Raw genomic sequence first — 17,418 nt, forward strand, 5'->3', positions numbered from 1 at the left:
TTGCCTGTTAGAAAAGCATCAGGTCGTACCTGAAAGAGTCTCTACTAGCATGCATAAGTAAGCTTTTTAAAATGATGGGCTCTTTCAGAAGTCATGTTTATCTGGAAATGTGTGTTCAAATATTAATGGACATTGTTATGCTCAATTATTTAAAATATCAAATAAATGGAAAACTAGCATAAATGTGAATATCTTAGAAAATTGCTAGTAAATTCTGAGACTTTCTAGTGGATGCCCTTTAAAAGTTCCATTTGTTGATATTATGGTTGGATTTGTTTATTTATTTGAGACGCAGTTTCACTACATAGACCAGGCTAGCTTTGAAGCAATAGAGTTTGTTCAGAGATGGTGAATGCCACTATGCCTGGCTAAAGGTTTGGTTTCTGTTTTTGTTTTTTAAGTAATGCCATGTGTTGGAAGAATTGTGAAGGAAGTAAGTTTGGGAGTGGTGCTCCTTCCTCATCATGTTCTTACATGACAATCAAGTAAGGTGAACAAAGTGCTTAACACAGAAACCAATGCTAAATATATAAGAAACTATCCGTTATTAACTGTATTGTACTTAAAATACTATAGTGCATGTGCTCTTGGTAAGCATTCCACTGTACTTCTGCTAACATCATTTCCTCTTTGTTCCTTATGTTAGAGCTAGGTGAAACCTTTCCCTTCCCCAGTGCCTGGCAAACTCTTGAGCCTTTAATAGGTGCCCAATCTAATATATCTTTGTTGAATGAGTAAATGAATGAGAATTATAATATTTAAAGGGTTTATAGAATGTTTCACTATAATAGTACTAAATGATCCTCTTCAAATATATGTTCGAAGACTAAAAGGGATTGTGTCTTCAGGATTGGGTTGGTTCTTAAAACTGCTCTTCAGGGCTTGTTGAGTGTAAGGATTATTTTGGATCATTAGCAGTGGCTAGAATTAAGGACACATTGACAAATAAGAGAGCCAGACTAGTACCTGGCATGAACTTCCCGTTATACCAACATTCCCACAAGAGTCCCATTGTGTGATTGTGGCCACTTTTCTTCTCAAAGCTTCAGTTTCTCCACCCATGAAGATGAGAAGAGGGGACCCAAAGATGGTCTCCCTTTCCTGTTGCATATGGGACACTGTGGCATGTGTCTTATAGGACAATGCCAGGTCTCCTTCCAGCCTGCCAAAATCAGTTGTGTGGACTGCATCTCCCCCATGAAGTGGTGCCATCTGGAAAATTGTGGAATGGAATGTGCCACCTGCACTGGGATTTGGAAATCTAAATCATTGTTGCCTTGAGATATGAAAATGTTTCTGCTGAGCTATGCTAGTGAGTGGGCTGACAATGCCAGTCACCGCAGCTTACACTTGGCCTGAGAAAGGAGGCTTGAGCCTCCTCTGCTAATGAGAGTGGAGCATGGGGAGAGAGAATGCCCTCAGTCTGCATTTGCTCTGTGAATCATGTCCTGGTGATTCAGCAGCCCAAGAACTACAGCCCACGACTCGACAGAAAGCCAGCTTCACTGCGCTCCGCAATGCTAGGCCTTTTCCTGTCCTTGCTTCACAAATGCTCTAAACAGAAATCAGAATCTCTGTCCAACTTTAGTGTCTGGCTTTGGGGAGAATTGCCTTCTCCCTGTAAAGAGGGATGGGAAGGAACATGGTCAGCCTCTGTTAGGTTTTTTCCCCCTCTAGGATAGAGGTTTAACACAGGGCAAGATGAGCAACATCCTGCCTTTTTGATGGTGTGTTGTTGTTGTTGTTGTTTTGTTTTGAGACAGAGTCTTATTTTTCCCACTGTCTTCAAATTTGTGAATTTTTGGACTCTGCCTCCTGAGTGCTGGGATGACAGGTGTGTGCTATTAGACTTGGATCTATTGTTAAATCTTGAGGTAGTCAAACATTTCCTTTCTGTGAGCCTGTTCCTCATAAATAAGTAAGAAGCTCCTAGGCAGAATTTTCTCTTAGAAAGATGAGAAGAGATCGTCTTCTTGTTATAATGAGAATAAAATATAAAAGTCTTTCATTAACTGCTATGTTGATTTATACCTGAAATAATACGTTAAGGGCTGGGGATGTACCTCATGGTAGAGTGCTAGCTAAGCACATACAATGCCCTAGGTTTGTTCTAAAGAACCAACTAGCCCTGTCCCACCTTCCAAAAAAACCCAAAGAAACAAACAAGCAAACAGAAAACAATTAAGTTAGAATTTAGCCCTGTCATATGTTAGAATAAGTATTCATTGTAAATGTTTATTGCATTTGTTTGAGCTGGGCATAAGATAAATATAGCAATTCCCACAACAGCAAAGTTCTTGCTATAATGTTCTTTATCTCTGTCTTTTTGCCTCTTGTCTATCTGCCTCTGTCTGTCTGTCTCTCTTTCTGTCTCTTTGTATCTCTGTCTCTGTTTCACAAACACACACACAAACACACACACACAGAGAGAGAGAGAGAGAGAGAGAGAGAGAGAGAGAGAGAGAGAGAGAGTGAAACAGAATTGGCTCACATACATATAAAGATTAAAAAGTTCTCAGATTTGTAGTTGGCAATCTGGAGACACTGGTGAGCCAATAGAAGTTTCATCCTGTGTTTAGAAGCAACTTGGTGACAGTCTAACACACACACACACACACACACACACACACACACACAGTGAGAAAGAAATAGAAGACAATATGCTTTACTTGGTCTCTTGATTCAAATGCTAATCTGATTAAAAAACACTTTCACGTGTTAAGAAATACTGCTTAAACAAATAACCAGGCACCTAGTACCCTACTCAAGTTGACACATGAAATTATCTGTCATAGGTGTGAGTCACAAAACGTAGAAGGGAGTGAGGGTGAGCTGTTGAACGATAGAACATGTAAGCTCTTTGTGAAGCACACATACCCTCATGAGGTTCATGATACGGTGGGAAGGAGGACACTTGTAGCCTGTCTTTGTGCTTCATGGGTTCTTCTTTTTCACACCCTTTATCTACCCACCCCCAGTTTCACCCCCTATAGGAAAGAAAGAGGGATGGGGTTGGGGTGGGGAGAAATCCATGGATCTGATTTCTTTCCTATTGTTTCTTCTTTGAGCATGCCTACTAATAAACTGAGGCCAACAGCCAACAACCATACCTCTCAGGGCTCTAGCATTTATAGACCCTCTGAAAAGTTCCCAGAACTCCAACTGTCACACAGTCACACAAACTATTTGCAGCTGGCAAAATCACACTTCTAGAGCATGAGGCAAATTATGGTCCACTGCTGCGAACAGTCTGAAGCAGCCCCTTATCCCCACACCTGGGATTAAAACAAAAACACATTTTTATACTATTTCTGTGTTTTTAAAGAAACCAAAATTCCAAAAGTGTCACTAAAGAGATAAATATGTGTAAATTTAGCTAGTGACAGTAGTTCATGTCTGCTTAAAATGACAAGTTGAAGGCTGGAAAGATGGCTCAGTGGTTAAGAGCACTGACTGCTCTTCCAAAGGTCCTGAGTTCAATTCCCAGCAACCACCTGGTGGCTCACAACCATCTGAAAGGGATCCAGTGCCCTCTTCTGGTGTGTCTGGAAATAGCTACAGTGTGCTCATATAAATAAAATAAATCTTTTTTTTTTTTTTAAAAAAAGACAAGTTGCTGGGTTTCATATTAGGCTTTCTTTAAATAAAAACTTATTTTATGTGTGTGTGTGTGTGTGTGTGTGTGTGTGTGTGTTTGGCCTGCATGTATGTCTATGCACTATGAGCATGCAGTGTCAGAAGAGGTCAGAAAAAGATGTTGGATCCCCTGAGTTTCAGGATTTACAGGTGGTTTTGAGCTGCCATTGGGTGTTAGGGAACTAAGATCAGCCTGTTCTCTTCACCACCAGGCCATATCTCCAGGTCCTCATATTAGGCTTTAAAAAAAAGAAATTACTGTAGGAAGAAGAGATAGGGACCCTAAAGAATGATGGCAGTGTGTCTTTGCAGAGGACAGGGACATACACAGTGGTGGTGACTGGGAAGTGATAGGTGGGTAACCGGATGGTAGGTAGCAGCTGATATGCATGCTTATCCAGGTTTTAATGTGACAAATGGTGACTAGAAAGCCTCTTCCTCTGCTTTCCAAGCCAAGTGCCCAGTACAGAAGTGTGTCCTGGACAAGCACCCAAAGAAAAGAGTGCTTTCTCCCAGTTCCCGCAGCCAGGCATGCGTTTGAAATAGAGTGGTAGTGTGTCACGGCACAGGGCATTTCTTGGTGTCTAGATTGCTGTGGAAGGACAGAAATGTGACCTACAGTGGCAGTGACTGTTGCTATGATTTGTAACCCTCCATGGGAGGCAAACCTGGAGTTTCTCAATGTCAGGAGCCCTGTTTATCCTACATTAAATACATCCATATCTTTTGAAAATTGCTGGCTTAATTGTATAAGCCAGTCATGGAAAGAGAATCTGTCCCATGACTCCAAAGCATTCTGTTTTGTAGCTCCACTATAATTACAAACAAATGCATCCAATCTTCCCATCACATGTTCTCCTGAGTTAAAGATTTTTTTCCCTAATTTTGATAATCTTGTTATCTTGTAAGGCCGCATCCTTTAATTATTCCCCAAAATAGATGTCTTCAGAAAATCTGTTCAGGAAAACTGATTTGTTTCCAACTGAAGTCACAACTGGGCGCTTAATAGGAAATTTATTATTTTCAGAGCTTTGGGATCGATGTTTTCCTTACAGGGTCTCATCTGCTAGCTCAGGCTTGAAAGCCCCTGAAGCTCACTTGAAGGAATTTAATAAACTCAGGAAAAAAGGACGAAGTGCAAATCCTCAGTGGCTTTTAAGCTCAGGACTGTCTGGTAGAGCCTCTGGTTGCCCTCTCTAGTATTAATATCCAGATGTCAAGCTGCAACCAATTCAATAATCTTGTAAACATTTTCTGAGTGTCTGCTTTATGCCACACAGTAGAACAGGCATTGGATTACAAAAATGTCTATCACACAGCCTGTCAGACAAAGATGTCCAGCTTCTAAACATGATCATCAAAAGAGCATAACTTGTGATACCCACTAACTAATAATTTTTAGCAAGCCAGTGAAGTCATTTTGGACTCATTCCTCCAGAAAATCAGTAACACTGGGGTGGCTTGGCCATAGGAGGCACTAAATATTGTAGGGATGAAATTAGGTTAGAGTGGGTGACATCTGGCCATCCAGTCTTTCTCTCCCTCCACACTCATGCCTTCAGTATGAGGAAGGATTTCCTAAAACCATAGCTATTGCGTTGGGTTCTGTTTTTCTTTTCATTTCTACCTTCAAGACACAATACACTGTATCACTAAATACCACAGCTTGACAAGATGGAGTGGGGCAGTGAGAAGCCCTCTGCGCTCACTTCCCAATACCCACACTTGCTGATAGCATTTTTTCTTTCATTTCTCTGTCTTGAGGGAATAATTTTCTGCCATTTGGGCTATTTTACCAGGTTCTGGTTGAACAACGGTTAATAATATTCTGAGTCTTATTTCCCCAAAATGTGTTTTCTTACACTTAGTCACATTAAAACTCCTCTGCCACTTTTCTGCCCACGTGCCCATCTTCGTTCAGTTTACCCCTAATCAGCTTGGCATTTTAATCCCTGAGAACACTAAATGCCATCTGCAAACTTGGCAGTTTCCCCATGCACTCTCTTCCAAATCATTATATGAATGTTGACTAATCTGTCAGTCCACTTGCTCTATCTAAACAGTGCTGTCCTTGGCCCATTTGATCCAATGACTCACTCATAGAATTAATGATACAAAACCAACCCCCGAACATTGCATTTACCCAGGCCTGTGCCAGTGTCTTCCTGTTCTTAATTTCTTATTCCTAAATCAAATGTCCACAACAGTTACTTTCCCATATACTGAAAGAAATTCATCCTATCCAAATCCAAATTTGAGTTAATAATCTCTTCACTAACATAAGGCCCAGCCTGACTCTCAAGGTTGAGTTGTGGTCTCTGTTCCAGGACATTTGCAGTGGAGTTCTGTGTCCCATTCTTTCATGGTTTTCAGTACCAATGTCATATCATATCCCAGGTAGTCTCTCAAGTCCCCAGCCCTCAAACAAGTGACTGAGTTGTCAGGTGAGTGCTGGGCAAGAACTGGGTGTCAGTAGAACAGCACACTCTGAAGTCCACGTCACATGGGCTCCCAGATGCCCTTATCCCTGATTCAGTTCCTTTAGCCTTGGCATAGTTTCTCAGATCTTCGCCTCACCAGACTATGTCACCTTACTACTTAAAATCTTGGAGAGTGTTTTTGGAAGTAGTTTGGAAAACTTAAACAAAGACCCAGTAAAGATATTAATGAAATTATTCACTTCGTTCAAGAGATGACAACCTGGTTGACCCCTGACCTACTCATGTTATGGTCTCATACATAAAAAATTTCCTAGAGTAGAAAGTTCTGAAAACAACTAGAAGATTCCAGGTTCTCAGGACAGAAAGAACAGAGGGGTGGTTTCTGGTTCAGATGATGAAAGAGTTGTGAAAATATAGAGTGGGGCATTTACAATAGTGTGGTTAACATGGAAAGTTTAGCTATATATTATGCCACAATAAAGTTAAATCATCTACCAGCTAAAGGTTATACTGAAGAATGGGCAGGGCAATGAATTCTGGGATATTCAACCAAAGCTAGGTGTGGTGGTACCACTGTTAATCCTGGCACCCAATGGAGGCAGGAAGATCAAGAGTTCAAGGCCAGCCTGAGCTATCTCAGCCACTGTCTACCAACAAACAAATAAGCAAACAACCTTAAACCCTCATATTTCTCAGGAACAAATATGTGAAGGCCTGACAAAATAGTGTTGAGTTTTGAGGCTAAAATTTTCTGCAGTAAATATATATATATAATTAGGGGTTGGAGAGATGGCTCAGTAGTTAAGAGCACTTGTTACTCTTGCAGAGGGTACTTCAGTTCCAGCACCTACAACTGCCACAGTTCCTTTCCGACTTCCTTCAGTGCTGTGTGTGTGCACACACACAATCTTAGCTGGCCCTTAAGTCTCACATACTCACCTTGACCTACGAGGGCCCGTTTCTCTGCTAAGACTACGTGAGCTGCTGTTTCCGGAGCCCTTCCTCAAGCCTTCGCCTTCACGGTTCAGTTTGTGTTTTCCTTAGGTTACCATGCAGGCTCGGAAGCCTTTCCCTACTTCTCTAATGGAGGAGCCGGAACTGCTTTTCCATTTGAGTTTCCATGGTCCCTGTTGGTGCTTCTGTGGCTTATTTCCTGCACCACCATTTTGTATGGTTGTTTTTGTCTCCTCATTAATCTGTAAAATGAAACGTATTTATGTGCCTGGAAGGTTGAGAAAACTTTCTGAGCTATACAAACCTTTTGTTTTTATGTAGTTGTTGTGATTGTGTGCTTTAAATGTGAAATATTTATAAAGAGAAGACTGAAAAGTGGAAATATGATTGTTAGTTTTAGATCTTAAGACTTGTAAGGAACCTTAGCACTCACTGATATTGGTCTTCTGTAGATCTTTTTTTTTTTTTTTTTTTTTTTTTGTCTACCTGGCAATGGCTAACACCTCTCACCACTCCCACCTGCACTTACCTCTGGCTACTCAGCAAGTTCTTGCTGAATTTACTGGCATACCACAGCACACACACACACACCCCATGCCTGGTTTTGTGTGTGTTGCAACGTGTTATTTCTCTAGGGAGAGCTCTCTGCAGATGTGTGTGTTTTAGAAGAAACAATTAATGGCTCCTGCCTCCATTGGGTGGATAAAGGTGCTTGCTATCAAACCTGATGACACAAGTCAGATCCTCAGTCTCCAAGGTGGAAGGACAGAAGTGACCCAGCTGGTTGACCACTGACTTACTCATGCAGGCTGTGGACATGTGGCCCCCTACTCTAACCCCAGTCTTACAATGAATAAAGTTACAGAAAGGAAGTATCTAAAACAACAAAATACCAGTGCTACTCTTTGTTGTACTAAGGATAGAGCCCCAGAGCCTTGACCATGTCAGACAAGCGATACACCCTCAAGCTCTCAAGGCCCACCCCCAACCAGAAGAAAAGGGGAGTGAGGAATAGAGATTGTGGGGGTCACCAAGCAGTAAGCTAAAACTGCAAGGCACAATTCTCCAGTAGGTGGCAGCAGGAACTCACAAACTCAGCAGATCAGGCCTACAGACTGGATTTTACCCCCCCCCCTCTCTCTCTCTCTCTGTGTGTGTGTGTGTGTGTGTGTAAACAGGAATCCTGTATTTCCAGTTTTTCAAAAGCTTGTGCTGTTTGGTCAAAAGAACAAGTCACTGAGAGGCAGAGACAAGCACTTGGTTAGAGATAAATGTCTAGACAAGTACTAGGAATCTATTAAATCCTTGGCTATTTCCAAAGCTCTAGGAGATTTTCTATGAGCATTTTGGAGCTTACCGATTACTCGTTAGCAGTTCTTCTCAGTTTTAAATTTGGTTCTTGTGTAAATGTCAGTCATCTGGAGAGGATTTAGATGAGGCTACTTTTTGGCCTCTATAGATAGGGTTTGCAAGCATATATTCTTGTGTGGAAGGGTAGAGGCAGAAGAACATGACAATCTGGCACTGGCAGGTGAGGAGAGACATGTAGGCCTTCAGAAAAAACTGGGTCCTTTCAGTTGTGACAGTGGCTTCTGTTTTTCTATGTCAGCTGTCCACAAACCAGAACTCCCAACATCTTCAGTGAGTAGGTAGCTCCTGATTGTGAGCCCACTAACTGAGATATGGAATAAGTATTTGGATATTTAAGACATGGTGATTATAACTGTATAGGCCTAAATTCAGAACATGCAGTCACACAACAAAACAGAGTAAATATTTTAAATCTGAAAGATTCTGGAAAATCCGGGATTTACACAAGGGATAGCTGAAGTGATAGTGTGTTCATGGGGCAGGCATCCAACTATTAGACAACTGCCTTTGAAAGGTGGTATTAGATGATCCTGCATTGAGCCAAATGTCATGAGCAGACAACGCATATGGTAATAGTCCAGAAGATGAGGAAATCACATTGGTTACATTAATATAAACAACATTTGCTGTGTTTTCTAACTGTAATTCACAGGGTTTCAGAGCTTCCAAAACACTTCCATCAGATTTCATTTCCTTTTTAAAACTTATTTTTATGAGTATATAGTAGTTATGTCTAGGAATGGGTTTCAGTATAAAACTTTCACACATGTATATATGTTCTGACCATATTCATACACATCTGTTACTATCTCTTGTCTCACTTCCATACCCATAATTCTCTTCATAACATCTGCATGACAGATATTATCAAATATGGTAAAATACATAAAGCATTTAGTGTTTGGTTCTCAGCAAGTCTTTACTGCTAATTATTAGATTTGTCATTAGCTCCCCCACCCACATTTGTTTTGTTTTCTTTTGTTTTGAGATAAAGTCTTAATATATTGCCCAGGTTAATCTCAAATTTCTGGGCTCAAGCCATCTTTTCCCTCCCCCACCACCACTAAAGATATTCTTTTCCTTGAATAACAAGAGTTATATCTAGAGGCCTCTGCTCATTTTAGTAATAAGGGGAGATGGTTTATTACCTGGCCTGTTAAGGAAGCTACAAGCCGTTAAACTCCCATGGATCCTCAGCTGCTAGGCTTATTAAGAAAATGTTACAATGGGGGGAAATTGACAACGCAGGCACCACAGATATTTTTAGTTTGTGCTGCAAGGGTGTACATCTTGGGTTCTGTTTAGGATTGAGCACAAGGGTATGAATCTGGATTATTTTATAAGACTGCCAATCAAAAATCCATGCTAAGTGCTTACTCTGTTTCCATCTTGTATAAGGGATAGTATGAGAAAACCAAGGCAGGTGAAATACATTTCCCAAACTTTCAAAGAGGAAGAAGTGGGATATAATCTTTTCTTTGGGTGGGAAGCAGTTTGATAATTCTGTAAAAAGCTGTGTCTATATCTTGCATCAGGAATTCTACAAAATGTAGCACCAGTGAAGCAAAGCCAAGAATATGGAGATCTACCTGCCAGTGAACACCATTAAGCCACCATGTGGACAGAGCACTTCATGCAGCCGTTACAGGGATCCACTGCTGTGCGTGGAAAAGCCTGTCACTAAGACACACTCTGGAGAGAAAATTAAGGCCCGAGAAATTTTTTGTATCAAGATGCCATATGTGTTTAGAGCACACAGTCGTGTTTACACCCCCACCCCACTGGGAGGGCATGCTGACAAATGATAATGGGATAGTATGTGTAAGAGATGAATGGAAACATGGACCGTTTACGCTTTCACCTTTTATGTTGTTTTCAATATAGATTGAATAATTTAGCAATAGAAACAACTTCGTTATTATTTGTTTAAATGTAGGATCCTTTCCAAAGGTCACACAGCCAGGAGAGGGTGCAGCCAGCACTCCCAGTCCACACTGAGGCTGCAGAGCATGGTCCTCTGGGTCCTAGCACACTGCTTCCTGCTAGTGCCCCCTTAAGTTCAGGAGGTGTTTCTGTCACTTGCTAACAAGTTTTGGAAATTATTCCATGAAGTTTTTTCTAGAAAACTAATCAGAATGTCCAAGGGCCAGTTGCTTCAAGAATGTGTTCATCCTCTAGAAGAGGGATGTGTGCTCGCCTGTTGCCATCTTGGCTCTTTTTGATGGTAACAATGTGGCTTAGCCAAGAAAACTCAGTGACCCTGAACCAGGAAACACAAACTAAGATTTCCAACAGGACAAATCACCTTAAGGAAAAGGCATTAGGATAGCTTGCGAGGTTGGGGTGGAGGAAAGGCATAAAAACAGTTCCATTTGCCAATTTGGTCAATGGGCAGGTGCAGGAAGTAGCAGATGAACCCAGCCAAGATCTATAAATAGACCCCAGTATCACTGTTCAAAACCCACAAAATAAATGAGCAAGTTAGAAAACTTGGCAGCTTGTTGTAGCCTCTGGATGCAAACCTTCAGTTCTCAGCTTAACTGACAATGTTTTCTGTGAGTCTGCATGCTGTTGAGCTGTTTGGGGTTTCCGTTTCCCCAGCAGTCCAATGGACAGGAAGCATTCTCTCTCTTAACTCCTTCACAGAGTTGTGAGAAACTAGTATGTCAGAGCACATACTTTGAAAGTGCTAACCTTCACAGGGAATGAAGGTTGTTGATGCGGTCTCTGAGACTAATCTTACAGAAAAGCTATTTGAGACACGAAGGTAGGAGGAAACAGCAAGGCAGCATTTGTGATAGCAGTGCAGGTAAACAACCAAAGAAAAGCCATCTTGTTGGTCACTTATTTTAGTTCAGCCTTGCTATAATCGTAAGCAAAGACTTACGATTATAGTCGAGTCCAGTATCTGCAGAGCAGTCACAGTGCCATGTGTAGACAGACCGGTCAAGAGGGTGGCATGTGCCACAGGGGTATGCTGGGCTACGAATGTCGATCAGGGTCCTGGAAGCCAGCTGATGTGAAACTTAGGAAGGAATTAGGGCAGAGGTGGGGGTTGGACTTAGTGACCCAGCTCCAGGATGGCCCAGTGCCTCAGAGGAGCAATTTCAGGGTGGCCAGGGACTTGGATAGCACAAACGACAACTTCCTAGAACGGCCTGTTCCAGAATCCATAGAGCAAAGGAAATAGCCTGGCCTCATCCTGAGTAAGTTGACAGGAACCAGGAAAGGAAGTATTTGTGGTGGGACAAGTACTTATAGCATCATTAAGTCTCTTCTTAGTAGAAGAAAAAATGAGAAAAAAATTGGTACAGCACATGTGGTAAGTCAGTTTCCATGGTGTGGGAGAGCAGGAAGAACAGAGCAGCAGAGTAAGATGATGTTGGGTGGCATGGGGGTGCTGCACAGGGTCCTGGGGGCTGTGCCACTAACTTGCTAATGACCTTGGAAGTGTCATTTACTTTCTGTGAATTTTCATTTTTTTTGTTTGTTTCAAAGAATTGTCTCCCTGTCAGTCATTATGAGGATTAAATATTCTTAGAAGCAACTAGCATACAGCTCCCAGGACACAATGCAAAATAAAATATTGGTGTATTCCTTTACTTTGAGAAGAGATTCAGAAAACCTCCAATGGAACAAGCCAGTGGAAATATGGAGCACAGGGGGAAGCAGGCATGGTTTAGCCTACTAGGCACAGGCACCCAGGCCCTTCTTATAAACGGAGAACAAAGCCCAAATAGCAGAGAAGAAAATCCTACAGAGGGACAGAAGATTAGAGGCAGGAAAGAAGGAATATACTGTGTGCAAGAATGTGGTCTCCTCACACAGGCCTGATGCCATTAATGCATAGGGTGAAGTTCCTTTCAACCCAGATAGATTGGGAAGACACTGGGCTGCACGACTCAGCATCCCTTGTTTTCCAGGAGTGTCTGTGATACAGGCTACATTTTATGCTTGGTTGTAGCTGCTTTCCTTGGTTGTTAGCTCTCCTGGTATGTGTATGAAGAAATCAAGAGTTAATAGCAATCTCTCTCTCTCTCTCTCTCTCTCTCTCTCTCTCTCTCTCTCTCTCTCTCTCTCTCTCCTCCCTCCCTCCCTCCTCTCTCTCTCCCTCTCCCTTTCCCTCTCTCTCTCTCTCTCTCTCTCTCTCTCTCTCTCTCGTTCTTTCTGTTCTGATGCCATCTGTAAAAAATAATAATAATAAAGATTCTTCTCTCATACAATACATCCCAACCACAGTTTCACACTTTCCCCTCCCTCCACTCCTCCCAGCTCCCAGTTCTCTGTCACCTCCCTTCTCCCCCAGATCTACTTCCCCTCCATCTCCCATCACAAAAGAGCAGGCCTCCAAGAGACAATAGCCATTCCCAAGGTTAGGAGTTCCACAGAAACACCAAGCTAATAGCAAAAACATATACACAGAAGTCCTGCCCCAGACCCATGCAGGCCCGTGCCTGCCACGTCAGTCTTCTGAGCCCTGATGAGCCTTGCCTAGGGCTTCAGTGGTGTCCTCCATTCCCTCTGATCCTATAATCTTTCCTCACCTCTTCTGGGGGATTCCTCAAGCTCCATGGGTGGAGACCCAGTGGAGATCACCAATTTAGACTTTCTTCTCAAGTTTGACTGTAGGTCTCTGCATCTACGCCTGCCGGCTGCTGGAGGAAGCCTATCTGATGATGACCAGAAGGGACCCTGGTCTGTGAGTGTACCAGAATACCACTGGGAATCATTTCATTGATATATTTTTTTAAAGACATATCTTGTTTGGCTCTACCCTAGGTCTCTGGTTCTTAGTCATCCGAACAGTGTTAGATGTATGCTTCCTCTCCTGGAGTGGGCCTTAAGTTAAATTAGACATTGGTTGGCCACTTCTACAAGGTCAGTGCCATGATCGCTCCAGCACTTCTTGCAGACGGGACAGTTTGTAGGCCAAAGGTTTTGTGCTCCAGTTGGTGGTCATGATTCTTTCTGTCACCCGCAGAATACCATCCCGCCCCAAAGTGACTAGAACATAAGGGTGAAGGCTCGATGGTTCACAGATGGTAGATGTTGTCCTTTGTAGCGGGACCTTACTGTCTGTTTGCAGGGAGTAACCATCTGTCCTAGCATCAACCTGCTTGTCGGGGATCTCCATGGGACACCCCCTCAGCCAACAACTCAACTGAATGCAACCCTGTCCATAGGGATTTCTTTAAATCCTAAAAGTCTACAGGTTGATGACAGCTATAAATAGAGTGAAACATGGGGTTAGAAGACAAGGATATATCAGAGGTGTGTAAGATTGACCTAGTCTTTACCAAGAACAGTATGGAAGAAATTCCTATTTCTAGACACACACATATACTCTCTCTTCTCTCTCTCCTCTCTCTCTCTCTCTCTCTCTCTCTCTCTCTCTCTCTCTCTGTGTGTGTGTGTGTGTGTGTGTGTGTGTAACATAGGAGATTAGATCATGAAATAATAAGTTGAAAGTGAAAGGGTACTGTGGATTATTTTTCAGGTGGGTAAATTGGTGCTAAAAGGAAGTGGGAAGTGGCTTGCTTGGGACTTTATGGCAATCAGTAGCAAATCAAGAGCCTGATCCCAAGTCCCCTAGCTATCAGTCTGGGGTCCATCTGCTATAGTTCTCTTATTGAGGAGATTGCATGTCTGAGTTTACACACTTGCACAAAACTAATTCGTGTGCCCTTCTCCCTTTCTCTAGGGCCAAGTGCTTTCGGGGAAAAAAAATCCTTGGAGATTATGACATCAAGGTGGAACAGGTAATCAGCATGAAGCCTCACGTGCTCTCCATGATCCCAGAGTGAACTGTCTCTTTCTGTCCCCTGTCCCCCACTAGGTTCTCGAAAGTGTATCTCCTGTTATAGGACTTTTCATTTATTTCCTTGACTTGACAGCTCAGATGTTGGTTCAGAGGCAAACAATGTGGTTTTCAATGGCCTCTTGAAGTGCAGGGTTCCCAAGCTGAGGAAGGCTTGGAGGATTGATTGTCTTCCTAGGCTACTGACCTTACCCCCATGCTGTTGGTGACAGTATGATTCTGGGTGCACACATGTCTTAGGTTCATTGCCTACTCTTACCCTGGGGGTACACTTCAGAGAGAACCTCAAAAAGAACATCCCATTGTTTTTATAGGAAATTTGAAAGGTTGTTTGTTTGTTATCTGCCTTCCTCTGCCTCTTGTCCATGTAATAGAAAATTATGTCCTTTGTGAGATGTCCTGTTTCAATAACATCTTTTCTAAGTAATAACAGAAGTTATTCTTGTCTCTATGTTAGAATTTACAGAATAATAGGATATTTTCCTACCTATTACTACTGTTATTTGTTTATTTTTGCAACATTAGCTCACTAAGTGGCTCTGGCTGTTCTGGAACTTGATTTAGACTTACAGACATCAGCCTACCTCTGCTTCCAGAAAGCAAGGATTAAAGGGGTACACCACCATGCCTAGTCTATATTCCATTCTTAAAGCAACTTGTTAAACATACTGGATTGATAAAAACTATCCCTATGTTGTAGACTGAAGAACTGGAAACCCAGGCAAGGCAAGTACCTCATTTGACTTGCTGTCAAGAACAGGGGAGATAGAAACCCAGTAGCCTAACCCAGAACCCAGGGCTTTAAGCAGAGACTAAGAAAGGAGATGCTTGTCCTGGTCACATTCTGTCTCTGTAAAGAGGTTCAAGGGATGCTGAGCTGGGAATTAGAAGACACAATGAGAGGTTTTGTTTGTTCTGAAAAGTCATGTGACTTAGGTAGTTTTCTCCTTTGACAGATGGGGAGAAATCTCTCTAGCACCTGATTCAAAGAGTTTCTTTGAATATTGGGTGAAATCTAATGGATATGAAAAACATAGAAACTAAATAGACATTTGGTCTATGGCTGCTATGTGAGAACCAAGACTCACTGTGTACTGTTATTCCAGGCAGAATTTTCAGAGCTTAACCTGGTGGCCCATGCAGATGGAACCTATGCTGTGGACATGCAGGTACTCCGGAATGGCACAAAGGTTGTCCGGTAAGGGCCTTTCTGTTCTTAGCGTTGCTGTCCCCTCTGACCGGATGTGGTGGTTTCAAGTCAACTTGAGATAATTACACTATGTGTTACATGGAAGAGCTAGAGAAGGCAGCTTAGTCCAACAGTAGAGAAAGCAACCTTAAGTTTCATAGACTCACTTAGAGGTAACTGGATTATTAGAATTGCTACCTACCCTAAAGTCAGGGTTGGTTTGTGCTTTTATCTCTCCAAATAGTACCCCTGGAAAACCAGGTCCTGTTGTTTTTTAAAACATTTAAAAATACTCTACCTTCCTATTTATACTGATTTGCTTGGATTCACTCAGAGTTGATGACAAAGCCCTGCTCTGACTGCCTCTTTTGATGCTCATCCCTGTATCCTGTCTTTATTTCTCATTCCCAACGACTCCTGTGTCTGACAGGAAAATCTACTATTGAGATAGACATTGTAGATGGAAGGAAATGACCAGGTCCTGAGCACTCCATACCAGGTGCTGTCCTGAGCACCTTGGTCTGAGAAATTCTTTCATGGAGGGAATGAGAATTCCAGATGGGAGAAATGCTTTCCATCTGCCCAGAAGATTATATTGCTTTAGGTTTTCAGAAATAAGTTCCAAGTTCCAGGAGAGAATAACATTCTTACCTCACCTCAGTCACAGGACCCTGGACCCCTAGGAGTCTAGTGTCCAACAGAATCTGGGTCAGTGGCAGGAAAGACCAGACTGGATATGACTGAGACCTAACAGAAGGAAAGTAGGCTTGCCCATTCTGGACTCTGAAGAAGAACATAGGTAAAGCAGATGTCCATTCAGGTTTGAGGCAAACTAAGGTAGATCCACGACAGACAGAGAGACATCTCCATCACTGGTTGAACATATTGTGGAGATGCATACATAGGCAGGTAAGGCATCATAGAGATGCACACACAGGCAGGTGGTGACAGAAGGAAGAGCAGTGGGACTCCAAGGCAGGTGCCAACAGGTAACTTGAATGAGTATCATAACCGGGATAAAAGGTTGGGATTTGCTGTCAGGGATGCAGCTGGGCTTCAGTGTCCAACAGAAAAGGACTAATTGGGGGTATCAGGGCTTCATATAAGGTCAGAATACCCTAAGCAGATGTTATACCATCTTGGTAATAAGCTTTGAATGACTGAGGAAAGTGCCTCTAACCCTCACTACTAGAGTCAATCTCTGAGCTGGGTTGGGTTGGATCTGTAGGTGGGAGTTGGATGGGTGCCTGGGCAGAGGACCAGGTAGGTCATTGTACATGGTGTCAAATGCTGAGCTGCAGAGCCTTGGGGCAGATGCTGCCACAAACTGCCTCTCTGGGAAGGTCTCTAACGATAGGGCATGAAGACAGGCAACCTAGTCCTTTAAAGCGGCTATAGCTAGGAGCTTTGCTGGCTAGAGGTGAAACCAGGAGAGCTTTCCTATGCATGGGAACATTCCGTACTCTTCAGTGTTTCCTGCAGCTCCGTTGCTCAACCTCAGTTCTGCGAAAAATATTTGCACCCCTCCCTAGCGTCCGTTTTGGAAGAATAACATTGGGAAGTTTGGCATCTGCCCTCAGCCAGCCTAGCTCCTTGCTCTCCTGGGGCCTGATGAGGGCATTGCCTATTTTAAGGAGCAGCTTTAAGGAATTGAACAGTATATTAAGAACAGAAATCTGGTAGTAGTATGGTCTTCCAGGGCCTGATTGGAGCACAACTCTGGAACCACAGGCACCTCAGAATTTCATGCTACCCAGTGAGGACAGAGAACCACTTAAGGGGTGGGGACCTAAAACTGTCTTTTCCTTCCTTTGAGTATTTGTATGCTAGAAAAATATAGGATTTAGTCTGAAGGAATGGGAGAGATTCAGAAACATAGTTCTCAGATCTTTGGAAAGTATAGTGCTAGTTCATTACCCATCCAGACAGGAATAATGATAACACAGGGGCCATGGACTGGGTGGTCATTGACATCTCTTCTCTGTCTCAGGCTTTGAAAAGGTGTTACT

The 17,418-nt window shown here is 42.6% G+C and overlaps 1 protein-coding gene across 1 annotated transcript in view; it reads left to right on the forward strand.

Moving 5' to 3' along the window:
• The window catches only part of Syn2 (synapsin II), a 138,908-nt gene that overhangs the window by 77,360 nt on the left and 44,130 nt on the right, over positions 1–17,418 (forward strand). The window contains exons 2-3 of the mRNA XM_052174586.1: positions 14,104–14,161; positions 15,327–15,418. Of these exons, the coding sequence (XP_052030546.1) occupies positions 14,104–14,161; positions 15,327–15,418 (150 nt within the window). The remainder of the gene's footprint in view (positions 1–14,103; positions 14,162–15,326; positions 15,419–17,418) is intronic.

The sequence above is a fragment of the Apodemus sylvaticus genome, chromosome 2 (genome assembly GCF_947179515.1).
Source record: "Apodemus sylvaticus chromosome 2, mApoSyl1.1, whole genome shotgun sequence".
In the NCBI taxonomy this organism is placed as follows: domain Eukaryota; kingdom Metazoa; phylum Chordata; class Mammalia; order Rodentia; family Muridae; genus Apodemus; species Apodemus sylvaticus.